The 22,583-nt window shown below is 49.4% G+C and overlaps 1 protein-coding gene across 1 annotated transcript in view; it reads right to left on the reverse strand.

Annotated features, from left to right (window-relative positions):
- The window catches only part of LOC142557819 (salivary peroxidase/catechol oxidase-like), a 129,052-nt gene that overhangs the window by 7,298 nt on the left and 99,171 nt on the right, over positions 1-22,583 (reverse strand). The window contains exons 13-14 of the mRNA XM_075669974.1: positions 6,610-6,779; positions 952-1,054 (exon numbers count right to left, since the gene is read on the reverse strand). Of these exons, the coding sequence (XP_075526089.1) occupies positions 952-1,054; positions 6,610-6,779 (273 nt within the window). The remainder of the gene's footprint in view (positions 1-951; positions 1,055-6,609; positions 6,780-22,583) is intronic.

A 22,583-nucleotide genomic window follows, 5' to 3' on the forward strand; every position in this document is an offset into this window, starting at 1 on the left:
CCCATGTCGAGATGATTTGCCTCTTGCCTCGTCCCAGAAAAGGCTGTTCTGATCAGCCTGGACTTCGACCTCACCAGTGTGGGAAAGAAGAAAGAAAAGGCTTTGCTACGAATTATTAGAAAGTGGGCACAACGGAGGCAAGTCGTATCAAGTTGGATACGGCAACCCCTAACTCACTTGTCGCTATTTGACCGACGGGCAGGAGTAACGGCCGGAGCGCGCCGCGGTCACATCGAGGAAGAGGTCTCACAGTGAGGCCGGCCATTCGAGACTCACATTTCTTGCAGTTATGCCCTAAATATGATCGTTCTCAATATTGTCACGTAGTAATGACGGGGAACAACACAGCAGGGCGAAACCGTGACTAACTTTTTATTGGTAAAAGCTGTGCCCAGAAAAGCAGTTACGCTCAAAGCACAACGACAGCGCCGAACACAGTCGGCAATCGTATAAAAGCCCGCCGGCTTTTATATACCAGTCGTAGAAAGTTCCAGCGCAATCGCCGGCGCCCGCTTGCCTTCCAGAAAGCGCTACATACTTCGCGTCGCGCGTGTGACCAGGTTACACAAGGTTCGGCGGGAGCATACACAACACATAGAATCAACGATAACGTTCGAGTGAATTCGAAATCATGCAGGCGCGTCTTGCGCTTAGCGATAACGTTTAACATTGGTTACCCAGCGAACAGTGGTCACCGGATGAAGATAAACAAGTACACGCGTAAATATACTATTCTAAAGAGTCCTGGTATTTACGGGCCAAACCAAGCCTGCCATCAGCAATCAGAGCAGTTGGCAAGCCAGAGATCTCCCCATCTTCGCCCGAGTCTGATATATTAGTGGAATAAACTTGAATTTTGCTGCTGTTGAAATTAAAATGCGCGTCACTCTGAGTGTACTGGCGAATAATTTATGACGCGAGCCACCTTCAGGGCACGCACTGGACACTCACCCGACACCAACCGGTCGAAACACGTTGGGAGTGACGACGAGCACGCCCGTATTCTCGCAGATGATCTTGGCGAAGGATATTCGGCGGATCTGATCAAGTTGAGCTGCGAGCGTAAGAACAAGAAAGTGCAGTGGTGTGTATACATGGTCACGGCGTGTCAAGAGCTATTCGTAAAGTGCGCATGACCTCGTTCACAGAATGTAGCCGCGTTTACATGAATGCGACAGAATGCGCCAGTAGCGCACCACCTTTCCTAGCGCATCACGAGTAATGCGATGCACCAGCGTTTACACGTAGCGCACTATCCTTGGTGCGATGGTGGCGCGCGCGGTGTCGCACATCGAAAGGCAGAGCAGCGCATCAGACGCTTCCGGCGCCTCGCCGCAGCTCGGCGAGCGTCGGACGTGGAAGGTAAAGCAGCGCTTTCCGACGCGTTCGGCGCCACGTCACGCTGCAGCTGGGCGAGCGCAGCAGATCAGCAGCACATTCAATTTCCCAGAATTCCTAATGCTACGCGATCCCGTTTACATGCATTGCGAAAGTCGACTTACTCGTCTCAATCCACCTCGGTCTGGCGCATTAATTTGACGCGATTTCCTAGCGCATTAGGCCCGTTTACATGGCTGCGATGCGATGCAATGCGCCAGCTGTCGCATTCATGTAAACGCGGCTTATGAGAGGATGTTGCAAACCACATGCACCCAATGTCCTACACTGCGCGACATTTTTTACTATTGTACTACTATGTTGTACTACTACTATTGTACTTACTATTTACTATTGACATAGTACTATTGCAGCAGGTGATAATTCAGAAGGAATTGAAAGCAACAGAAATGCACAGATGATCAAAATAAAACAAAGAATTGTTTTCTGACAAGTTAAAAATTAACGCTAGGAAAAGAAAGTACATAATACCCTCGCATAACAAGAATGTTGACTGAAGTGCGCTAGATACCCAAATTCCTAACATTACGACATACCGTATCCTTCAAGTACATCGATGTAATGAGACCCTTTCACTGACATGAGCAAATGAACGCAGTTAAGGTCAATGACCAAACGTTTTCTTTGTACATGGCAACTAGCGGCGTCCCTCAAGGATCAGGTTTAGGACCCATACCATTATAGCGTTTCTTTAATGATGTTTCTTCAGGAATTCAGAATTATTATTTCCTTGTATACGCTGATGACATCAAAATTTTAAAGAAAAATTTATACTCGTGATGACTGGCGCATACTGCATTCCGACCTGTTTTCTTTTCCTAAATGATGCAAATTTAGTAACCTCAGCTAGCATGCTGCTAAGACCAAAGTCATGACTTTCACTCTAAAAATTGCAAGCATTTTTTTTCTTATTCTGTAACTTCTGCACCGTCGTGCAAGGTCTGAGATCAATGATCTCGGTGTACCTTTTGATACACCCACAAAATTTTCAGCTTACACTAAACGTGCTGCAATGCGGGGTATGCGCCCTCTTGGCTCTCTTTGCAGACTATCGAGAGAATTCTATTCTCCTACACTTTTATCCGCTAGTTGTACACAACCATCTCTCTACCCCAGCTCGAATACGCTTCCGTCATCTGGTATCACATTTCTATATCCAACAGTGACATTATAGAGCAGGTCCGGAACAATTTTCTAAGCATATATCACCCCTGCTTTGCTAACGCTGACACTGGACCTTGTTCTAGCACTGTTGGATTATTGTCACGGCCGCTACTTCGCTGCCGGCATAATAGCGCTGACGTTCTGTTTCTTTTCAAGCTCCCTCATCTAATCCTCACTTGCCTCGCACTCCTTTCTTGTATCATGTTTCCTATTCCATGCAAGATCACCAGAGAAAACACAGCTTTCCATGTTTATGCCTGTCATCACCAACACTCACCGTCCAAAGAATGCTTAGTCTTTTTAACGCTTATTTTTATGATGTCAATATTGTTCATAACTCGCTGTCATTGTTCTTTTCCGAGCATTGCGTCGTTGTGTCATAGTTTCACATATTGTTCAACTGCCATTCTCCCCCTTTTTATTTTATATTACCCTCGCGCCTTCTTGTATGTACACTCTTCAAGATTGTTGTTTTATTGCGATAGCAATTATATGGACACTCCAGGCGCATTTATGCCATCACAGTCAGCGTCGCCCTGATGTTCCGTTAAAGTACAAGGGCGATAACATCTTCGCCGCGCGCCCTAAGCTGTACGTGCGAGTGAAAGCGTGTGAGGGTGAGCCAACAATGGCGGGTCAATCTCGCGCGCGCGAGGGAAGAAAACGGGCAGGAAAGGAGTGCTACCTTGGAGCACTGTCTTGAACTACCTTGCACTATCTTGAAGGCGATCTGCGGCGGGAACCGAGTGCGCCGTGCGCTGTGTTTTCATCGCTTCGTTCGCGTTGAAGGTAGATGACGCACGAAGGTCAATTCGCTCGCTGCTCCTCCCGCGCTTCCTACCTCCAGCGTTTTGACAGCCAGTTTCCGCAGTCATCGAGTGAGATGTGTTCATGTTTGCTTGTGTGCACGTGACACCATGTTAGTTACTTTCCTACTATCATTACTTCGTATAACTCGCTACTAATTTTCCATCGCAATCGATGCTCCCCATTTCGCTCGAAACTGCGACTTTCTATATTGATTGCTTTTTTACCTATATTCCCCTGCCATCTTCTTATGTATGCGTGTGCCAGCACTTAGACCTCACAGTTGTTCCTGGCCACACTAAATAAGTGATTTATTATTATTATTATTATTATTATTATTATTATTATTATTATTATTATTATTATTATTACATTCATACTTACAAAAACGCTCAAAAGAAAGTCAGAGTTCCCTCATTGGTTTTTGTAAAGAACCCTAAACGACTATAAAACTGAGAGACCGTGCACACAGAAAAGCGGGGCAAAATGGCCTAGACAAGCGGAATCTTGAATTTAGGCGCTGTCGTTGTCTTAGCACATTTTATTATAACAATGATCACTACAACCACATTGAACATGTTGAAGATCGCATGACACGCAATCAAAAATATTCTTGGAGCTACGTGCGCTCTCACGCTTCTAAAGAATGAAAAGAACGCCGAAGATGACGCCTTGTTGATGAAAATGGCGATGTTGTCTCGAACACTGCTCATGTCATTGCAGAACATTTTTGTACTGTATTTGGTGTAAAGGATACTTCTACATTAAGTAACGTTCCTTCTCAGTCTGGTACAGTGTTCAGGCTATCAGTCAACGAAGACCTTGTTTTCAAGTGTATGAAGCGCCTCAAACATTCCCTTTCTTGTGGCGCTTACAGTATCCTTTACGCACTGCTTAAGACTTACGGAAGCATATTAGTTCTCACCAGAATCTTCATCAGTTTCCTATAGTCTAGTACGTTTCCTAGCACTTGGAAGGTACCATGAGTAGTTCCCGTGCACAAATTGGGTGCTAGAAGTGCAGTTACAAATAATTGCCGGTTTACAGATGAAAACACTTTGGACGCAGTGCAGAGGATAGATATAGGCCACTATTCTGAAATGCTGGATTATATCCATCCTCTGCGCTGCATCCAAAGTGTTTTAATCTGTATTTTCATCCCTGATTTCTGTCAGTGATAAGAACATTTTCATTCATGAACAGCATGCCTTTATATCGGGACGCTCTATACAATAACGAGCTTGGTCACATTTAAGACCATGCTTCCAGTGTGGTACATAGTAGGAGCCAATCAGACGCCATTCGCTTTGACCTGAGTATTTGACATAGTTTGCCATGGTTTTCTGGTTACGAAGCCTACGAAAACGGACATGCCTTCTTCCCTTACTGCCCTGGTATCCAATTATCTAACCATTAGATCAGGTTTCGTTGGCATTAATGGGCAGATTTCTATTACCTATATATATGAGGTCACTAGCGGAGCTTCTCAAGGATCGGTTCGTGGCTCTATTCTCTTTCTGATATATTCATAAATGACATTTCATTAGCAATTCGACTCTCCTAATTCGTTCTATACGCTGACGACTTAAAGCTATTTAAGACTGTTCAAAACAGCACTGACCCACAGAAAAGACATCTTTTCTCTCTGGTGCAGAAACGATAGACCGCGCTCAAACGCTTCCAAAGCCAAGGCGCCGAGTTGCACGCGGAAAACACACCGTGCGCAATTGCCGTGCACGCTTCGCGACGCTCCGCTGCCGTGGCTCGATTGAATAATAGATTGTCAGGAAAATTAAATTATGGGGTTGTACGTGCCAAAACCCCGATCTGATTATGAGGCACGCCATAGTGGGGGACCCGAAAAATTTGAACCACCAGGGGTTCTTTAACGTGCAGCTAAATCTAAGTACACGGCTGTTTCCGCATTTCGAAATGTGGCCACCGCGGCCGGGATTCGATCCCGCGACCTCATGCTCAGCAACCCAACACCATAGTCACTAAGCAACCAGGGCGGGTGAAAGTTGTTGGTGTAAGCTTCGATAAAACGCCAAGCTTCTCCTCACACGCTAAACACGGGCAACGACGTGCCCTTCGCGCTCGATGGGCAATGTTTGCCGCATCTCTTGCGGCTTCCCTGCTGCCTCTCTGAAATCGCATTCTACCGTGTGCCTTGCACTACTGAACTAGTTTGTGGCTGAACGTGCAAATCGAATTTTGATCCCATTAAACGTGTGCAAAATAAACTGATATCTATTTTCAAGCACCTCTTTTGCCGTTCTGGTGACCATACTCCAGGCCTCTCAAATATATCTCAACTCACACTTTTACAATCAAGATGTAATTATTCGGACCTATTGTTCCTCTATAAGGTGGTAAATGGCATTATATATCGTCCAAAGCTTCTCTATCAAATCCAATTTTCCATGCCTCAAAAGTATACCATGCAAAATATCGCATTTTCCGCCCGGCCCCGTTGCATTGAAGACTATCCTATGGCTCGATCCCAAAGAAAATGTATTAAGTATCCTGCCTGTATTTACATGTTTCAGAGTTCATTTCCTGCGGTTTGTATCAGTGTAAACAATCATGTTGCATAACAGTAACTTCCCTTTACGCCGGCTTCGTCGTTTTCTATTTCGCTGTTTGTTTCTCCACCTCGCATTATTTTGTCTACCACAATTGTGTTCTTTGTGCATTTTGTCTCGCTTATTATTTTTTGACTGCACCAGTACGAAGGCTCCATAGCTGTTCCTTGGCACAATACTAAGATGTCACTGATTGGTTGTTATTATTATTATTATTATTATTATTATTATTATTATTATTATTATTATTATTATTATTATTCGTGGTAGTGCTAGTAGAACTACTAGTAGTAGTACAGATTATTTGTCGCAGTTGTGTCATCGCTATAGCACGAAAGTTTGAACTCGTAGGCCTCAAAATGTTTCTGCAGTATCTTTGGTGATTTTGCTGCGGTCATTATTTAAAATGTTTTAGCGAGTTCAGAACTGTTTCAACGAACGCCGGCGTGCTTAGTGTGCGACTTTAGCCAAATGCCAGCACGAGAAAGCACAGCGATAGTTGCTTCTGGCTACGCAGCATGCTGCTTTCATCCACACAGTCGTGCCTCTGCACCTTCGAGAGCTCATTCTCTGTGGCTACGTGTCAATGCATAGCAACCGTGTTGCAACGACACTCTTCGTTCTCTTGAAATGGCGTCTCCATTCAGCTGCTCACCTGACGTAAGCGATCCGGCCTGTGATCCGTGCTCGTAGTAAAAGCGGTCACCGTACCTAAGCCGCTGGAACATGTGGCCCAGTATGCAGGAGAACGTAGGCCCCACTACACCGCCCGGCACGGAGAACTCTGATATGCCGGCTGTGAAGAGGTCGATGTCCCGCACGTTTCTGAAAAGGGGATAGTGAAAAAAAAGAATGTGCAGAAACCATCAACAATAATAGTCAGTGCGAACGAAAAGCCCAAGGCTTCAAGAAAGCTATTCACTTTATTAAAGGAATGAGGCGCTTGAAAGCCTTTATGTTTTGCAGTGAGAACATTTAGGTAGTTTCCATTGTTTCACTGCACAATTATCGCAGCGAACAGAGCCGTTAACCAGCACAACTGCCGCTAGCGGTAGTGTGTACAGCTGAACGGCACGTGTAGCTGGCGTGGGGCAAACGTGCCTCGCAACGCGAGCACCGCTTGCGTCGGCGTCCTTGCTCCGACCGCCAACCACGAAAATGGACGGGAGCCGTAAATATTGGCTATTCAAACGAGGTAAGTTGAAGCAGCTTGAGCAGAGTAGACTGCAGAGTCAATTATGAAGTACGCATGGCCGCTGCTAAAATGAATGTTAATATGCATTGCCTATAAATGAAAAAAAAATACGTGAAGCAGGGGTTTCGAAGTACGGACTTGGTTTAAAGCTCTAGCGTCCGAGGCAGAATGAGTTGAAGAGACCCGGATGCGTTATAAGGCGCAGTGATACTAATGCGCTCTGACGGCTCACATTTATATGCTTTCAGAATAGCAACAATACATGTGCCCGTCATTTAACGCTCAAGTGAAAAGGAACTCGAAATTTCCCATGGTTACATGGCATCACAAGGCATAACTGCCTTTAAAACTTTCATCGATGCGCCTCTTGCTCAATTCACTTAGTAAAGGGCGGTCTCGTGGTGCGTCTGTTTTCGCTAGTCCCTCTCCTTGAGCCCGTGACAATCTGGTCAGTCACCAATCCTGTGCTCTCTATGGGTATCTCCAGAAAGTAGGCTCGCGTTTCAATGCAGGATGTGTCGCCGCCTTCATGGCTATAGTCTTCTCGAAACACCGCTATTCTCAAAATGTTGTCTGCTTTATTTTTTTGGCGCGCAGCGAATTCTATAGCTCGTGAACCTGTGCTGTTGCCGTGACCCTCGCATGTCCTTTCCAAGGAAGTTTAAATGTAAATGAACCTCCTTGATCCTTCTTCTTCCGTCACCAACGGAGGTTGCGGTAGCAAACGGATTAGTGGCACGGCCACTTGAATTTCGTGTCAGAAATTATTTACCGGCCTCATGGACACGAACGCACGTGCATCCTTTGTTAAAAGTAACAAGAGAACTACGCGCATAACCACTCCAGAATCAGAGCCATATGGTCGACCTCCTTTATTCCAGTGTATTCGCATTTCTCGAAATATCTGGATAGGAAGGCAAACCCTGGTTCAGACCTGTCTGGGAGCTCAATTAAAGGTGCACTCGGGTGGTCGTATTTCAGCGCTCCAGACCGCTTTATTCAGCTGGTCTAAATTGAGCACTCGAAACACATTCGCCTCAGAGCATCGCATTCAGAACGCTCGGAGGCGCTCTATCCCCGACTTGGAGCTCGGAACAGGGCGGTCGCCGAGTCAGCACGGATCCACATCTACTCCTCGAAGTTTTCACCCTATCAACGGAACCTTCCCCGATAGAACTCCAAACTTGTGTTAAGAAGACGTCTTAAGGTACCCACTTTCCTGTGAGATGAACTTTTCATCGTTTCTGCGCAGTTAATGGAGGAACTTGGCAGCCCGCCGGCCACTAGGCCTAGTGCTTGGCTGGACGCCAAATCGACGCCACGTGCGTTCACGGGCTTGCGAAGCATGCAAAGCAAGCAAGCAGCGGCGTCCGCTGCGACACTCGGCCACTGGCGCACCGTTGGGACAACGCCGCGCCAGCAACAAGCCACCACGGTGATTGTTAAATGCACGGCATGCTTGAACCTTGTCGCAATCGACGTCGGTACCCTCGGCAACGCTATCCGCTCGGCGACGAGACTCGACATAATGGAACGCAGTGACACGTACTTCGATATCCGCATCCCGCAAAACCTCGCAGCCGTCGATCTGCTGCCGACCAGCTCGCGCAACTAACGAACAGCACTGTCACCCGTGCACGAGACAAACACCGACGTGTCTGCCGATTCAGTGCACGCACGCGGCGTCGCACATAGAATACCCGCCTCGGTATCAGACGAAGAGCTGCCGAGTATTGTGGAAGTAGAACAAGTGAAACTCCTGACAATTCGCGAATAGGCTCGACCAGTAGCGTGATGTTGACGGTGGAAGGCCCACGTTTACCCAGATTTGCGCTTATTAATCGTGTTGTCCAGCGCCTCTACCAATTTCGACACAGAAGTTCGGTGTGCTTGCACTGCTTCATGCTCGGTCACGGCACTGACGTATGCCCAAATCGTTCGACGTATTGCATGTGCTACCATTGCAGTAGAACATTTTCCCGGGCGCGAAACATACCCCCTTTCCCTCCTCCCCATGAGTCCTTCCCCTACTGCCCTAACTGCGGAGGTGAACATTCGCCAACTTCGAAAGACTGCTCAGCAAGAAGCGGACAGCGCGGCACATTCACGAGCATCCCAGCACCGTCGCCGACGGTTACGCAACACCATGCCCTTCCAGTATACGTCCTATTTCACTGAGTTGTCACAAGGGACACAACACACCATCCCCGTCAACAGGACACAAGAGTCACCATAAACAGCAAGACGCCAGACACCTCTATTGGCGTTGTATGAAGCTCTATGTCCATTGCCACTTGCAACCGGTTCACCGTGCTTCGCCAGAAGAGTCACAGCCGCAGTCTCAGCCGCAGTCGCAGCACCAGCCAAAGCTTCACAAAAAGATCTCCAAACGGAAGCCCGCCATCTGACGCCGCAAAGCAATCCACCACTCCGAAGCCAAAACATCCAGAAATGCAAGAGCCAGCTAGCCTCTGATGTCCGTGAGTCAATCCGTCCAAACCTACCAACTAATTCCTCACAACCATCATATAACACCTCAGAGTCTACCCGTCCTATTTTACGGACTCCAGTTCTTCATCACTCGTACTCTCAAGCTCTTCAGTGCCCTATAACACCATATACAACGCCATCACACATGCCGGATCAAACAAGCATCCAGCATCTTGAACGAGCAGTCCATGTTATAAGGGCTTGTTAGGGTTGGCGTCTAACACCACATGGCGACAGGTCATTCACCCTACCCCTGAGCCGGAGCCCACGAGGGACCTCATCCCCGTCGCCTCTCATGGTCGTGGCATCGTGTGTGCTTACCTCATCCCCTTCACCTTCTCTTGGCCGGACCCCACGGCGCCGGAGAGGTCATTCACCCTACCACCTGAGCCGGAGACCACGTGCGCCGGAGAGGTCATTCACCCGACATTCTCCCCGGATTCGTCGAAAAGAGGATCGACTTCTCCCTCCCGTTCTCGGTATTGCAGGAGGAGGGGCCCTCTCTCCGTGCCTGTCACGTGTCATCGGCGGAAGCAAGATCCCGCCCGCACTTGTAGAGAGCCTATTTAAGGGGCTCCGAAATGTACTTTGATATACTTCATACTTGAGACTTCATACTTGAGACTTCATACTTCATGCTTTTCTTATTTGCTTTCAACTACCTTTGAATGAACCGTGCAAGTTTCGCACTAGCAAATCGTCTCGCCCCTGCTTGGTCGCCACGATCTACCGGATGCCTGCAGCCCGCCGACAACGCCACGCTACCCAATAAGTAATGTCGGTCGAGCTTCGATAGGCAGGCGCCGCTACTTCTCGGCAGCAGTACGGTACGCTGGCCTGGAGTACGCAACAAACTGGCTGGCAGCGATTGGGATACGGAATCCTGGAGACCCCAACTTGGACGACAACTACGAGATCGCAGCCTCTTCGTCCTGGCAACAACGTTCGGAAGGAAGGTGTCTGGATCATGACTGCATGTGGTGAGTGCACGGCTTTTCTTCATTGAGATATCACTTGGCTCTTACGTATTTTTTGGAAAGTACATAGCAGTGATTTTTCTTTAAACCGTTGACGGAAGTTTGAGTACGTCAAGGTTGTATAGAGTGAAGGTTTAGCAGCACTATGGGCAGCCATGAACTTGAAGGCAATAAAGAAGCCGGAATTGTTGAGCTTGGCCAAAGAGTTGGGCCTCCAAATTGCCGAATCACAGAGAAAGCCGGAGATCATTGAGGCGATCGAAGCGACCGGGGCAGCGACGAGGAACTGACGGAACGCCTCGAGAGCATTAAAGAAAAAGAAGAAGAGCGTAATCACCTCGAGAAAGAGGAAAAAGAAGAGCGTAAGCGCCTAGAGGAAAAAGAGGAGCGCGAGCGGGCTGCACGTGAGGCAAAAGAAGAGCGCGAGCGGGCAGCACGTGAGGCCAAAGAAGAGCGCGACCTCGAAATGAAGCGCCTAGAGATTGAGCTTCTGAAAGCACAAAATAGCGAAAGACCTAGCACAGAGGCACGTGAAAGCGAGCGCAGTATGACAGACTTGATGGCATCCTACGCAATAGGAGGGGACATAGGTATTCTTCTGGTGCAGTTTGAGCGCACGTGTGAGAAGGCAAAATTCGCGAGAAACACGTGGCCGCAACGCTTGCTTACGTTACTGCCACGTGAGGTAGCTGATATTATCGCCCGCATGGGGAAAGAAGAAGCAGAGGGCTTCGATGAAGTCAAAGCAAATCTGCTTAAAAAGTATAGATTATCAGCTGAAGCATTCAGGCGAAAGTTCAGGGAAGTCGAGAAGACCAAAAGTGAGTCATATTCAGATTTTGCATACACCTTGGAGGTAAACCTGAAGGAATGGCTCAAGGAAGAGGGTGCACTCGGCGATGCCGAAAAGACAATGCAGTGCGTTGCCTTAGAACAGTTCTACCGCCGGCTGTCAGTAAACATCAAGCATTGGGTTCAGGATAGGCCAGGAGTAGACACTATCACGAGAGCGGCCAATCTCGCTGAGGAGTACGTAACCCGCCGTGCGTTCGAAAGCAACGAAGCTCCTAAAAAGGAGGTGACTAAATACAGACCCGACAAGCCAGATCGTTGGTCGAAGTCGAATCAGTAGAAAGCAAAGGAAAGGTCAGATTCAGTGAAAAGTAGTGACGAGAACAGCAAGGGAAGGGAGGAGTCACCCGAACAGAGGGCAGAAAGGCAAAACAAAAGGGCTTTGGAGGCCAAGAAACCAATAGTTTGCTACAACTGCCAGCAAACGGGGCATATCTCCGTGGGACGCAAAAATCCCAAACTAGTGTTGATGTCACTAACTAGTAACGAGGAAAACCTGAAATTGCTAGAACCATATATTCGAGACCTCGTGGTAAACGGCAAACCGTGTAGGGTGCTTCGCGACTCGGCAGCCACAATGGACGTAGTGCATCCGTCGTACGTAGAGGATTAATAATATTTGGGGTTTTACGTGCCAAAACCACTTTCTGATTATGAGGCACGCCGTAGTGGAGGACTCCGGAAATTTTGACCACCTGGGGTTCTTTAACGTGCACCTAAATCTAAGCACACGGGTGTTTTCGCATTTCACCCCCATCGAAATGCGGCCGCCGTGGCCGGGATTCGATCCCGCGACCTCGTGCTGAGCAGCCCAGCACCATAGCCACTGAGCAACCACGGCGGCTCGTACGTAGAGGAAGGCCAGTTCACGGGAGAATGTGCTTGGATAAGGCAAGCCGTGGAAACCTCCAGTGTTTGTCTCCCGGTTGCCAAGATTCGTATCGAAGGACCTTTTGGAGTACGAGACACTGAAGCTGCCGTCTCGGCACATCTCCCGCCTCAGTATCGATATTTGTTTTCTAATAAATCTAAGGATTTGCTACGACGCAGAGGAATCGGGTTTAGTGAAAGGATAGTGCAAGCCTTAACGGCACGGGAGCTCGCGGCCAAGGCAGTGTATGAGAGTCCAGTAGTGGAGGAAACAGGTTTGAAGGAGAATTCGTCCACCAGTACCGAACAGGACAGCCCTATAGGGGATGATGCGGAAGGTACACCAGCTAATGAAGAAGTCAGGAAAGCAGCAGAGCCTGAAATGTCTCGCGAGGCAGAATGCAGGCAAAGGTTATTGAATGTAAGCCCTGCCACATTGATTGCTGAGCAGGAAAACGATTCCACCCTGCGTAACCTAAGGCCTGACGCTAAAGAAGGTGTAGCCAAACAGACCGTGAAGTTCCTAAAGAGAGCAGGCGTCCTCTATAGAAAGTACACCAGTCGAAAGGGAGGGAAATTCGACCAACTCGTGGTGCCGCATCCCTATCGTGAGCAGCTCCTGCACCTGGTTCACGGGGGCTTTTGGACAGGGCATCTGGGCATTCGTAAAACAAAGGACCGCTTATTGCAGGAATTTTACTGGCCCGGCTGCTTTCGAGAAATAGAAGCATTTGTAAGAAGCTGCGACACATGTCAACGCATAGGCAAGCCCGGAGATAAGGCTAAAGCGCCAATGAAACTTGTTCCCATTATCACGGAGCCATTTCGCAGGCTCATAATAGACACAGTGGGACCACTTCCTGTGACGCAGTCTGGCTATCGACATATTCTTACTGCACTATGCCCCGCAACGAAATTTCCCGAGGCAGTGCCTCTCAAAGAACTAAGCTCGGCGGAGATCGTCAACGCGCTTTTATCTACCTTCGCGCGAGTAGGGTTTCCCGCAGAAATCCAGTCAGATCAAGGATCCGTCTTTACGAGCGCACTGACCTCGACGTTCCTGGAAAGGTGCGGTATTAAAATTATCCATAGCTCAGTGTACCACCTGCGGTCAAACGCGGTAGAGAAAGTCCACTCAGTCATGAAACGGATTTTGCGAGCCCTTTGTTATGAGCACAAAGCCGATTGGGAGAGTTGCTTGCCTGCGGAAATGTTCGCGCTTCGAACTGCACCGCACGAATCAACAGGTTTTTCACCTTCAGAGCTCGTTTACGGACGCTGCCTTCGGTCCCCTCTCCGCATTGTTCGAGAAGCCTGGGAAGGCCTGGCAGACGATCCTTCGGTTGTGGCATACGTGCTAGAGCTGTTGGCCCGTCTGCACGCTTCTCAGGGATTAGCAGGGTAGGAAATGCGTAAGGCACAAAGCAAGGGTAAGCGGTACTACAGTGGCTGGAATAGGGGGAGTGTGCCGAAGGCGCGGCCGCTCGCGTGTGCTTCCACGATGCAACCGCGAGGCGGCGCTGGCAGTTGCTTACACGTCGCTTCCTACGGGCGTGCTATGCGTTTCGCGCTAGAGACGCGAATTTGCAGTGATTCTTTCGGTTCATAAATTAGTATATCAGGACTGCAATGTGTTCACTTGCACGCTACAATGGCAGTGCCGATACATTAGTTTATCTCCGCCTTTCATCAGTTTTCGTTCGATAAAACTTGCTCACTGCTGCCACGGTAGTTGCGCTTTAGTTACTGCCCGAGCACAGTAGCGATGCGCTGCACAGTGACGCTCTTTATCGCGATTGAACTTTGCCGCTCAGAAGACTGCCAAATGCAACCATCGCATGCTATGGGCGTGAATGGGATCTTTCGCGCACTCGCACTTTTCCCCATAAAAATTTACTTGTCGTTTACACTAGTTCTATGCACAAAACTTTTGCATAGCATGAATGCAGCAGTCGCATTCGTGACAATTGATTCTTATTGAAGAAATGGCTTGAATTAAAGTGGATGTCCAACGCGTATGAAATTATAACTAGACGTTGCTCTGAGCGCTGATCGTTATTTAATTGTAAAATAAGTATTGTGCTGGATTCGTCCAAATAATGTGATTAGTTTCATGCAAATAAAAGTGGAAAACATATGGTCCCTACTGTACATTCCTGATGGAACTGTTTATTGCTTTTACACTGAACAATAAATCATTCACCTGATAACAAATTTCATGGTAATTATAGGTTTCTTAAATGTCACATTAGTTTCAGGTAGATTAGTAATATACAAAACACACTTCAGAGAAAATTCAACAAGACATAGCTGAAAGCGCATCTCCACATGGTCCTCAGGTTATTCTGCTAAGTTTCAAATGTTTTTTCTTCTCCCTTGTGGAAGTGCGGTCTTTGTTCAAAGACTTTGTGTAGAAGTGAAGACGTGTAATGATGAAAAACTTTACAATACTGCTTGTCAGTGCTTCCTTATGGGCAACACAGCCAACGTGTGGCATTTGTTGCATGTGCTGCATAATCTCTATGATGCTATCTCTGTGCAACTTGTTCCAGCTAAACCAAATGGTGAAAGAGTCCTCCAGTGGTTCAACAAAAGCAAACAGCTCACGTGTCGGGTACAGCAGGCCGCCTTGGTCACAGAATGCTGTGAAGGATGAAAGTCGCTTTTCTGCGTTCTCTGGTGGTGTAAGGAGAGCATCGAAGCAATCTCGACATTTTGTTGCGAGGACTTTTCGTCGTGGAACATATCCTGCCAGGTAGTACACCAGTCTGGCGTCGCTTGTTTGCTCTGGATATATGTGATCGGGCGCTAATGTGGTGGGAGACGTCTGGAGAATGCTAGACGCTTCATCCAGTTTACCAGAGTACAGCAGGGTGTCGACGTGGCTTGCTAATTCAGCTGTCCCAACTAGAGCCTCGAGCGTTCCGCCTGCACAATTCCCAGCACATGGAGCTTTTACCAGATTATAAAAGCTAAGGCAGTTCACTGCTGTGAGGAACTGGGCCGATGTCGGGTGATCATTGCAGCCATTAAATTGGCGTATTATGCCAAAAAGCTTTTCTATTGCATCTTGACTAAGCCTTGAAGTTAAAAGGTACTTTTAGCCAATTTTTTCGTTGAGGTAGGCCAAGAGTTCCAGAGTGGCTTTCAAAGTTACTCTAAGCCCCTCGGCAGTGCCAGGTGACAGGAAACCAGCCTTTGAAGGTCCTGTGTTCGCTTCCCACTCATCAATATATGCAAGGGCTTTTTTCAACACATCTTCTTTTTTCGAGTTCGGCCTGAGTGAGCTTGATGGCACTCTCGATGTCATTGCATCGATCAGATTATGCATGAAGGTGACGAACTTTGCTGTAGCATCGGCGTGGTCACAGGAATCAGCAATTTTGTTCTTGTGCAAAAACAAGCCATGCAGAACTTGTGGGCTAAAAAGGTGGAATGCCAAATTGACCTTCATTTTTTTCAAGGTTATTAGGACTCAAGTGGACATTAGTTATTTGTGGCATTGCTTTCAATGTGACTTGACACTTATCATAGTCATGGGCTATCTTGATGGGCCTTACGTCCACATGCCCCTCTGGGGTTTTGAAGCCTGCCTTGATGAAGCCATTGCGGACACATTTTACTAAGTGTGGAAAGTCGGAGAAGAAGAAAAGACGTCTGTCATCTCCACAAGGATGGGCTGTCGATGGTTTGATAGCTTTTGAGCTTGTTGAAATGCCAAAATTGCGCCACATTGCCCGATTCCATGACGCCCCATCACAGGTGACGTAGTCAACCTTAAGACCAGCATTTTCAGAAAGCATCACAGCTTCCAAAAGAATCTTCGAGAGCAACGGTGCTTTAATATTTCCCTTAGAAGCGAGAACACCAAAGATTTGATGCCATGACCCTGAAAGAGGCTGAAACATGATAACCAGTCCATGGTCACAACTAACTGTCTTGTCAGCATCAGGAGTGTAGGGGCCAAGATCATCGAACCCGTCCACTTTACCAGAGCCGCTTGCGACAGCGAAGTTTTCTGCAAGCTTCATCTCGTCGACAATAAGGCCACCATGGCACTCAAATTCAGCCATCTCTTGCGTTTTTCTTGATATGCCAGAAAGCACTGCTGCATTGAATCCAAATCTGCTTTCGTATTTCTTCATATACTTCCTAAGACAAGTGCGGCTAGGCAGCACAAGTATTTTTTGTTTTCGTACCTGTTCGTAGAGACGTCGACTTTTCATGTGCATTCTAATACATTCTAGCATCCACTCTGGATTATAGCGCATCCCTTTGACAGATTTGCGGCTTCCAGCCTCAAAACACTGCATGATTGCAACTGCTTGTTTTTGTGGAAGACAGCCCTACTCCACTTCGAGGGACCCCAGGTGCCTAGATTTGTGTATTACTACGGAGGGGGGATGCCTTGCCGAGACTACCAGCCGACAAGGCAGTTCTGCTCCATCTGTAGAATCACCGGACACCGACCAGACGTCTGCCCCAACCCAACGGTTCGTGCGTGCAACGTTTGCAACCACATTAACCCAGACGCCGGACACACTTGTGTTCCGAAGTGCGCCCTGTGCGGAGGGGCCCATCTCACGGCTGCAACAGAGTGCAACAACAAGCTCAAGCGCATTCCACCCAGATGGAAGCCTACCTCCACGACCACACCCAAAACCCAACGACAGCCCCGCCCGGTCACTCAGTCGACCAAGGCGGCTGACCTTCGCCCGCGATGGTTCAGCTCCGAGCGGGAAGACTCCGACTACTCGGAGTCTCCGAGCATCTACGGATCCCGGTCCGGTTCCAACCCAAGGTCCAGGTCGCGCTCCTGCTCTCGCCCCCGGTCTCACTTTCGGTCGCCCAGACGGCGATCTCGGTCGACGCCCAAACAAGGAGAGCAGGCAGCACCAGCCACCGCGGCACTCAAAGACAAGGGGCCCCAGCAGCACCACCGAAAGACCAAGGAAGCCTCACCCAAGAGGACTACCACCAAAGTACACGAGGTAAGCTGGGCAGCAGTAGCCTCCCCCTCGTATAAAAAACCGCAGACGCCACTATCTGTTAAATTGGAACAGGAACTCGCCACCATGCGCGCACAGATACAAACACTCACACAAGAAAACAGACACCTCAGACAACAAGTGATACAGCTCACACAAATACCACAAGAGATGGCTCCGCACAAGGACATCATCGACCTACAAACCCATGTCGATGCCATCCGCAACCAGATGCAAGCCTTCATGGACGCTACACGCGCCCAGTTGGAACAAATAACACAGACTGCAATACAACGCACAGATGCAGCAATAAAACACATGGAATCCACTGTAGATAGCAAGCTTAGGAACCAGCTTCACTCCATAAAACTACGGAAGACGCTACGACAGAACCTTTACAAGGCCACACCTGTAGCAGCACCGAACCAAATCGTAACGTCACCGACCAAACAATGCCTAGACCATACAGGCAAGTCAAAGAAAACTTAGAAATTTGGCAATGGAACTGCCGCGGGTTCCGGAGGAAGAAAGGGCTGCTGACACAATTGATCGCCCATTCCTCAAAGCCACCGGGGGTCATAGCCCTACAAGAGCCCGGTACCCGACCAACACTACATGGCTAAGAAGAATACCACACAAGTCAAGATGACAAGTGGAAGGTAGCCACACTAGTAGACAGAAACATCACAACCATACAACACAAACCCATAGACGACGTGGACATACTACATGTACTTCTCGAAATAATATACAAAGGCAACCAGAAACAGAGCGCCTTCATCCTCAACATTTATTGCCCCCCCCCAGCCACAGGCGGGCAAACATAGGAAAACTCTTTGGGGACACCCTCCGCCTTGCTAAAGATAGTCCCCTGGTAATCATAGGCGACTTGAATGCTCAGAACACGCTATGGGGGTACCAGAGGCAGGATTGGAAGGGTCTCCAGCTACAAACACTAATTGAGCAGTGTCCCCTCACACTCATCACAGACCCGAACATACCAACGAGGGAAGGGAACAGCGTAACACGCGACACCACTCCCGACCTCGCCTTCATCACTCAAACCACGCGAGCCGAATGGCTCAACACACTCGAAAACCTAGGCAGCGATCACTACATACTAAACATAACACTACAGACTGGACGCCTACGCAGGCAGATCGGCACAGCTAAACTCACTGACTGGCGCAAAATCAGGGAAGCCCAAGAACAGGATGCCGACACAATCACGAACCTGGAAGACTGGTGCGACAATCTCCGTCGACATAAACAACGCCACACAAAGGAAATCGCCAGAACGGAAGAGACCCCAGAGGTGGATCCCCACTTACTACACCTGTGGGATGCCAAAAGGGGCCTTCCCGCCACTGGAAAAAACAGAAATATAACAGGAAACTGAAGACGCGCATAGCACAAATAACAGCGGAAGGAGAAGAATATGCCATGCAACTCGCCTCAGCGAACTGGTATAGATTCTGTGACTCCTTCGGTGGCACGCTGGACACGGCCAAGACGTGGCACATCCTCAAAGCCATCCTGGACCCCACCAAAACCAAAGGAGAAGGACACAGGGCTCTGGAACGGTTACTACACACCTACCCAGGCAGCCAACAAGACCTCATCGATGCCATCAAGACCAAGTGCTATGGAGATCCCACTCCCACACAACCATGTAGAACACCCTACAAAGGACAACCCAACCCACTAATGGACGAACCGATCACCGAAAACGAACTGAGAGCAGTCATCGCAGCCACCACCCGTAACACAGCGGCGGGCACGGACCAAATCACGAATTCGATGATCAGAAACCTGAGCGACAAGTCTATCTCCGCGCTCACGGCCTTTCTCAACCAACACTGGGAACAAGGTACGGTACCGGCGATGTGGAAACACGCACGAATAATCATGATCCCTAAACCGGGCAAGAAATTGGCAATTGAAAACCTCAGACCCATATCGCTCACCTCCTGCCTCGGCAAGGTGTACGAAAAAATTATAAACACGAGACTCCAGAGACACTTGGAAGATAACAAGCACCTACCGGACACCATGTTCGGTTTCCGCGCAGGCCTGTCCACACAAGATGTGCTACTTCAAATCAAGGAAGAAGTCCTCAGTAACGTTTCCCGCAGCGGCGAGCACGTCATCCTAGCAATCGACATCAAAGGGGCTTTCGACAACGTCAGCCACCAAGGAATCCTAGAAGGGCTGGCCAACACCAACTGCGGCGAGCGAACGTACAAGTATGTTCAGAGCTTCCTGAGCCACCGCACGGCGGAGCTGAAGATGGGAGAGATCCAGACTCCAGTGTACCACCCTCCCAACAAGGGCACACCACAAGGTGCTGTCATCTCTCCCACGCTGTTCAACGTCGTCATGATCGGTCTCGCAAGCAAACTGCAGGACGTAGCAGGTCTTCGGCACGCAATCTACGCAGACGATAGAACGCTCTGGACCACAACAGGGTCCCTCGTTGAAAAAGAACGGCTGCAAACTGCAGCAAATCTCATCCAAGATTACGTCAGCCAACGGGGTCTACAATGCTCCCCCGAGAAATCTGAGCTTCTACGAGTCTGGCGAGGCCGGGGTAACCACACAGTTCCCACAGACCCAACAAGAAGACTCGAGGTACGCCTCAACGGGGGCCTCATACCAGAGAAGCCATTGCTGAGGGTGCTGGGCATGTGGCTGCAGTCCAACCAGCGGGCCACACACACCCTTGCGCTCCTTAAAACCAGTGTCAAGGCGGTATCACGCATGATCTCCCGCGTAACATCCAAGAACAGAGGCATGAAGGAAAGGGACACCCTCCGACTGGTCAGTAGCCTGGTGGTGAGCAGAATCACATACAGCCTGCCTTACTACCACCTCACACAGTCCGAGACAAAGCAGGCCGACACACTTTTGAGGATGGCTTTGAAGACCGCTCTCCGCCTGCCGATGAGTACATCGACTGAAAAATTATTGGCGCTAGGGTTGCACAACACCCTCAGCGAACTGACAGAAGCCCATTACGTCTCGCAACAACAGAGACTTGCGCGGACTCGCACGGGCCGGCAGGTCCTACGAACCTTGGGGTTCCCAGCATTAACAACACGAACCCAAGAAACCTGCTTGATACCTCGTCACGTCCAGGACAGGTTTCACGTTGCCCCGATACCACGCAACATGGACCCTAACCTACACTCCGGCAGGAGGAGAGCAAGGGCCCAGTACATGGAGAAAGCGTTCAGGTTCAGCACAACGGCCCGGTTTACGGACGCCGCCATGTATGGGACGAACTACAAGGGCGCAGTTGCAGTGGCATGCGACCACCGAGGCCACGTTACCTCCGCGGCATCGACCCGCCCCTGCACGATTACGGAAGCCGAAGAGCTGGCCATCGCGTTAGCCATCCGCGAGGGCCTACACGCAAATCAACCATTGACGATCCTCACGGATTCCCAGCAGGCCTGCCGCAACTTCCTACAGGGTAGAATTGGAAGACCTGCTGCACAAGTCCTAGCCGGAATACTCAAGGAGGACTCTGAGGACTTCGCCACCCAAACTATCATCTGGATACCGGGTCACACTGGCATCACGGGCAACCTGCAAGCCGACAGAGCAGCTCGAGGATTCGTACATAACCGAGCACTCATCACGCCGGCTGCAGAAGACCTGGACCCTGTCGACCTCGAGTATTCAGCTATCGTGAACTACCACAGAGGGCGTCGCTTGCGATATCCACCACCCCATCGAAACCTAAAGACAGAAGATGCCGCCGCCTGGCGTAGGCTCCAGACAGGCACTTACACGAACCTACACATATTACATCGGATCCACCCCACAGCCTACAGGGACGAATGCCCATGGTGTGGGGCCACACCAACCCTATACCACATTACGTGGGAGTGCACACTACACAACATAGAACACCCAGACACGAACATAACGAGGGAGCAATGGGAGGCACTGCTGTCCAGCTCGGCCCTCGACGACCAGCTCAAGCTGATTAAAGGGACACTAAAGGTTACTATTAAGTCAACGTGGACTGTTGAAATACCATCACAGAAACCTCGAAACGCTTGTTTCGTGCCAAGGAGAGACTTATTTTAAGAGAAAATGCGTTCTGAAGCGTCCGCGTACCTCTAGCGCAGTTCAAATCTCCCGCCCTCCGATCGAGGAGTACTGACATCATTGTCTCATAGTGACGTTGCGCCATCGGTGAGTAGAACGGCGTCCGCAGACGGCGCTACGGCTTTTCTGCGCAAAACGCGAACGCGCGGCCAGAAACAGAGCCAAGACAGAGCCGACAGCAGAGCGAAAGCGGGAGTATGGTGGCTAGCGGAAGGAGAAACGAATTACGTCCCACATTACGTCCCACGGCAGACGGAGAGTCCGTTTTCGTTAAACTATAGGCTGCGGCGAGCTCGCAGCGTGGTCAGCGTGGTCTATGAGAAGCGACGAGCCTTTTCGCACTCGCAACAGGGCATAAAAATGTGCGAATCGACGCAAAATTCGGCCTAGAAACGTGCTTCGCCACAGCCAGGGCTCAATACGACCCAAGCTGGCACGACCCAGATGTCGTTTCCCGCACCGCCACCAGGCGCCGCTACTATACCTCAAACTCCAGCGCAAGACGCCCATAAGCTGGTACTTCATTCTATGACGCTAACTTCGACGCTCGTCGCAATGGACCCTGACACCGACAGATTGGCTCGCGATGGTGGGCTCAACTTCAGCGATTTGAGCACCGACGAGCGCGACCTGCTGCTGAGGGCTCGCACTGCCGGCGTCGTTGCGTACTACGACGGCGGCCTCGACACCGGCTCTCCGGAGCGGGAAAGCAACGAGGGCTTCCCACGACATCACATGGACGTGGCATTCTCGCTGCTTGTTCCAAGTTTCGCGAGCCAGCAGAACCCTCACAGCACGACGCGATAACGAAACAACTGAAACTCCAAAGCGTGCGCGGCGCAGAGTCGAGCGCGCAGAGTCGAGCGAAAACGAAACCTTTCGAACACCCATATTACTGAAGGGTAACGTCAAAATGTTATCTTTTCTTAGAATCGAATAGACGTAGACAAGCAACATTTTTTTCCGTCTTATAATCGAATGAAATGATATTTTTAATACGAGTAGTTGAGTATTAGTAACACAAATTATGAGGAGTCCTTTCGTCATCGGGCTAGTACCGGAATGTCGCTGGGGGGTCTCAAATCGTGTCGTGCATTTACCTCAATTTCTCGGTTACTAAAGCTATGTTCGCGATTAT

Source organism: Dermacentor variabilis, chromosome 9, assembly GCF_050947875.1.
Source record: "Dermacentor variabilis isolate Ectoservices chromosome 9, ASM5094787v1, whole genome shotgun sequence".
NCBI lineage: Eukaryota > Metazoa > Arthropoda > Arachnida > Ixodida > Ixodidae > Dermacentor > Dermacentor variabilis.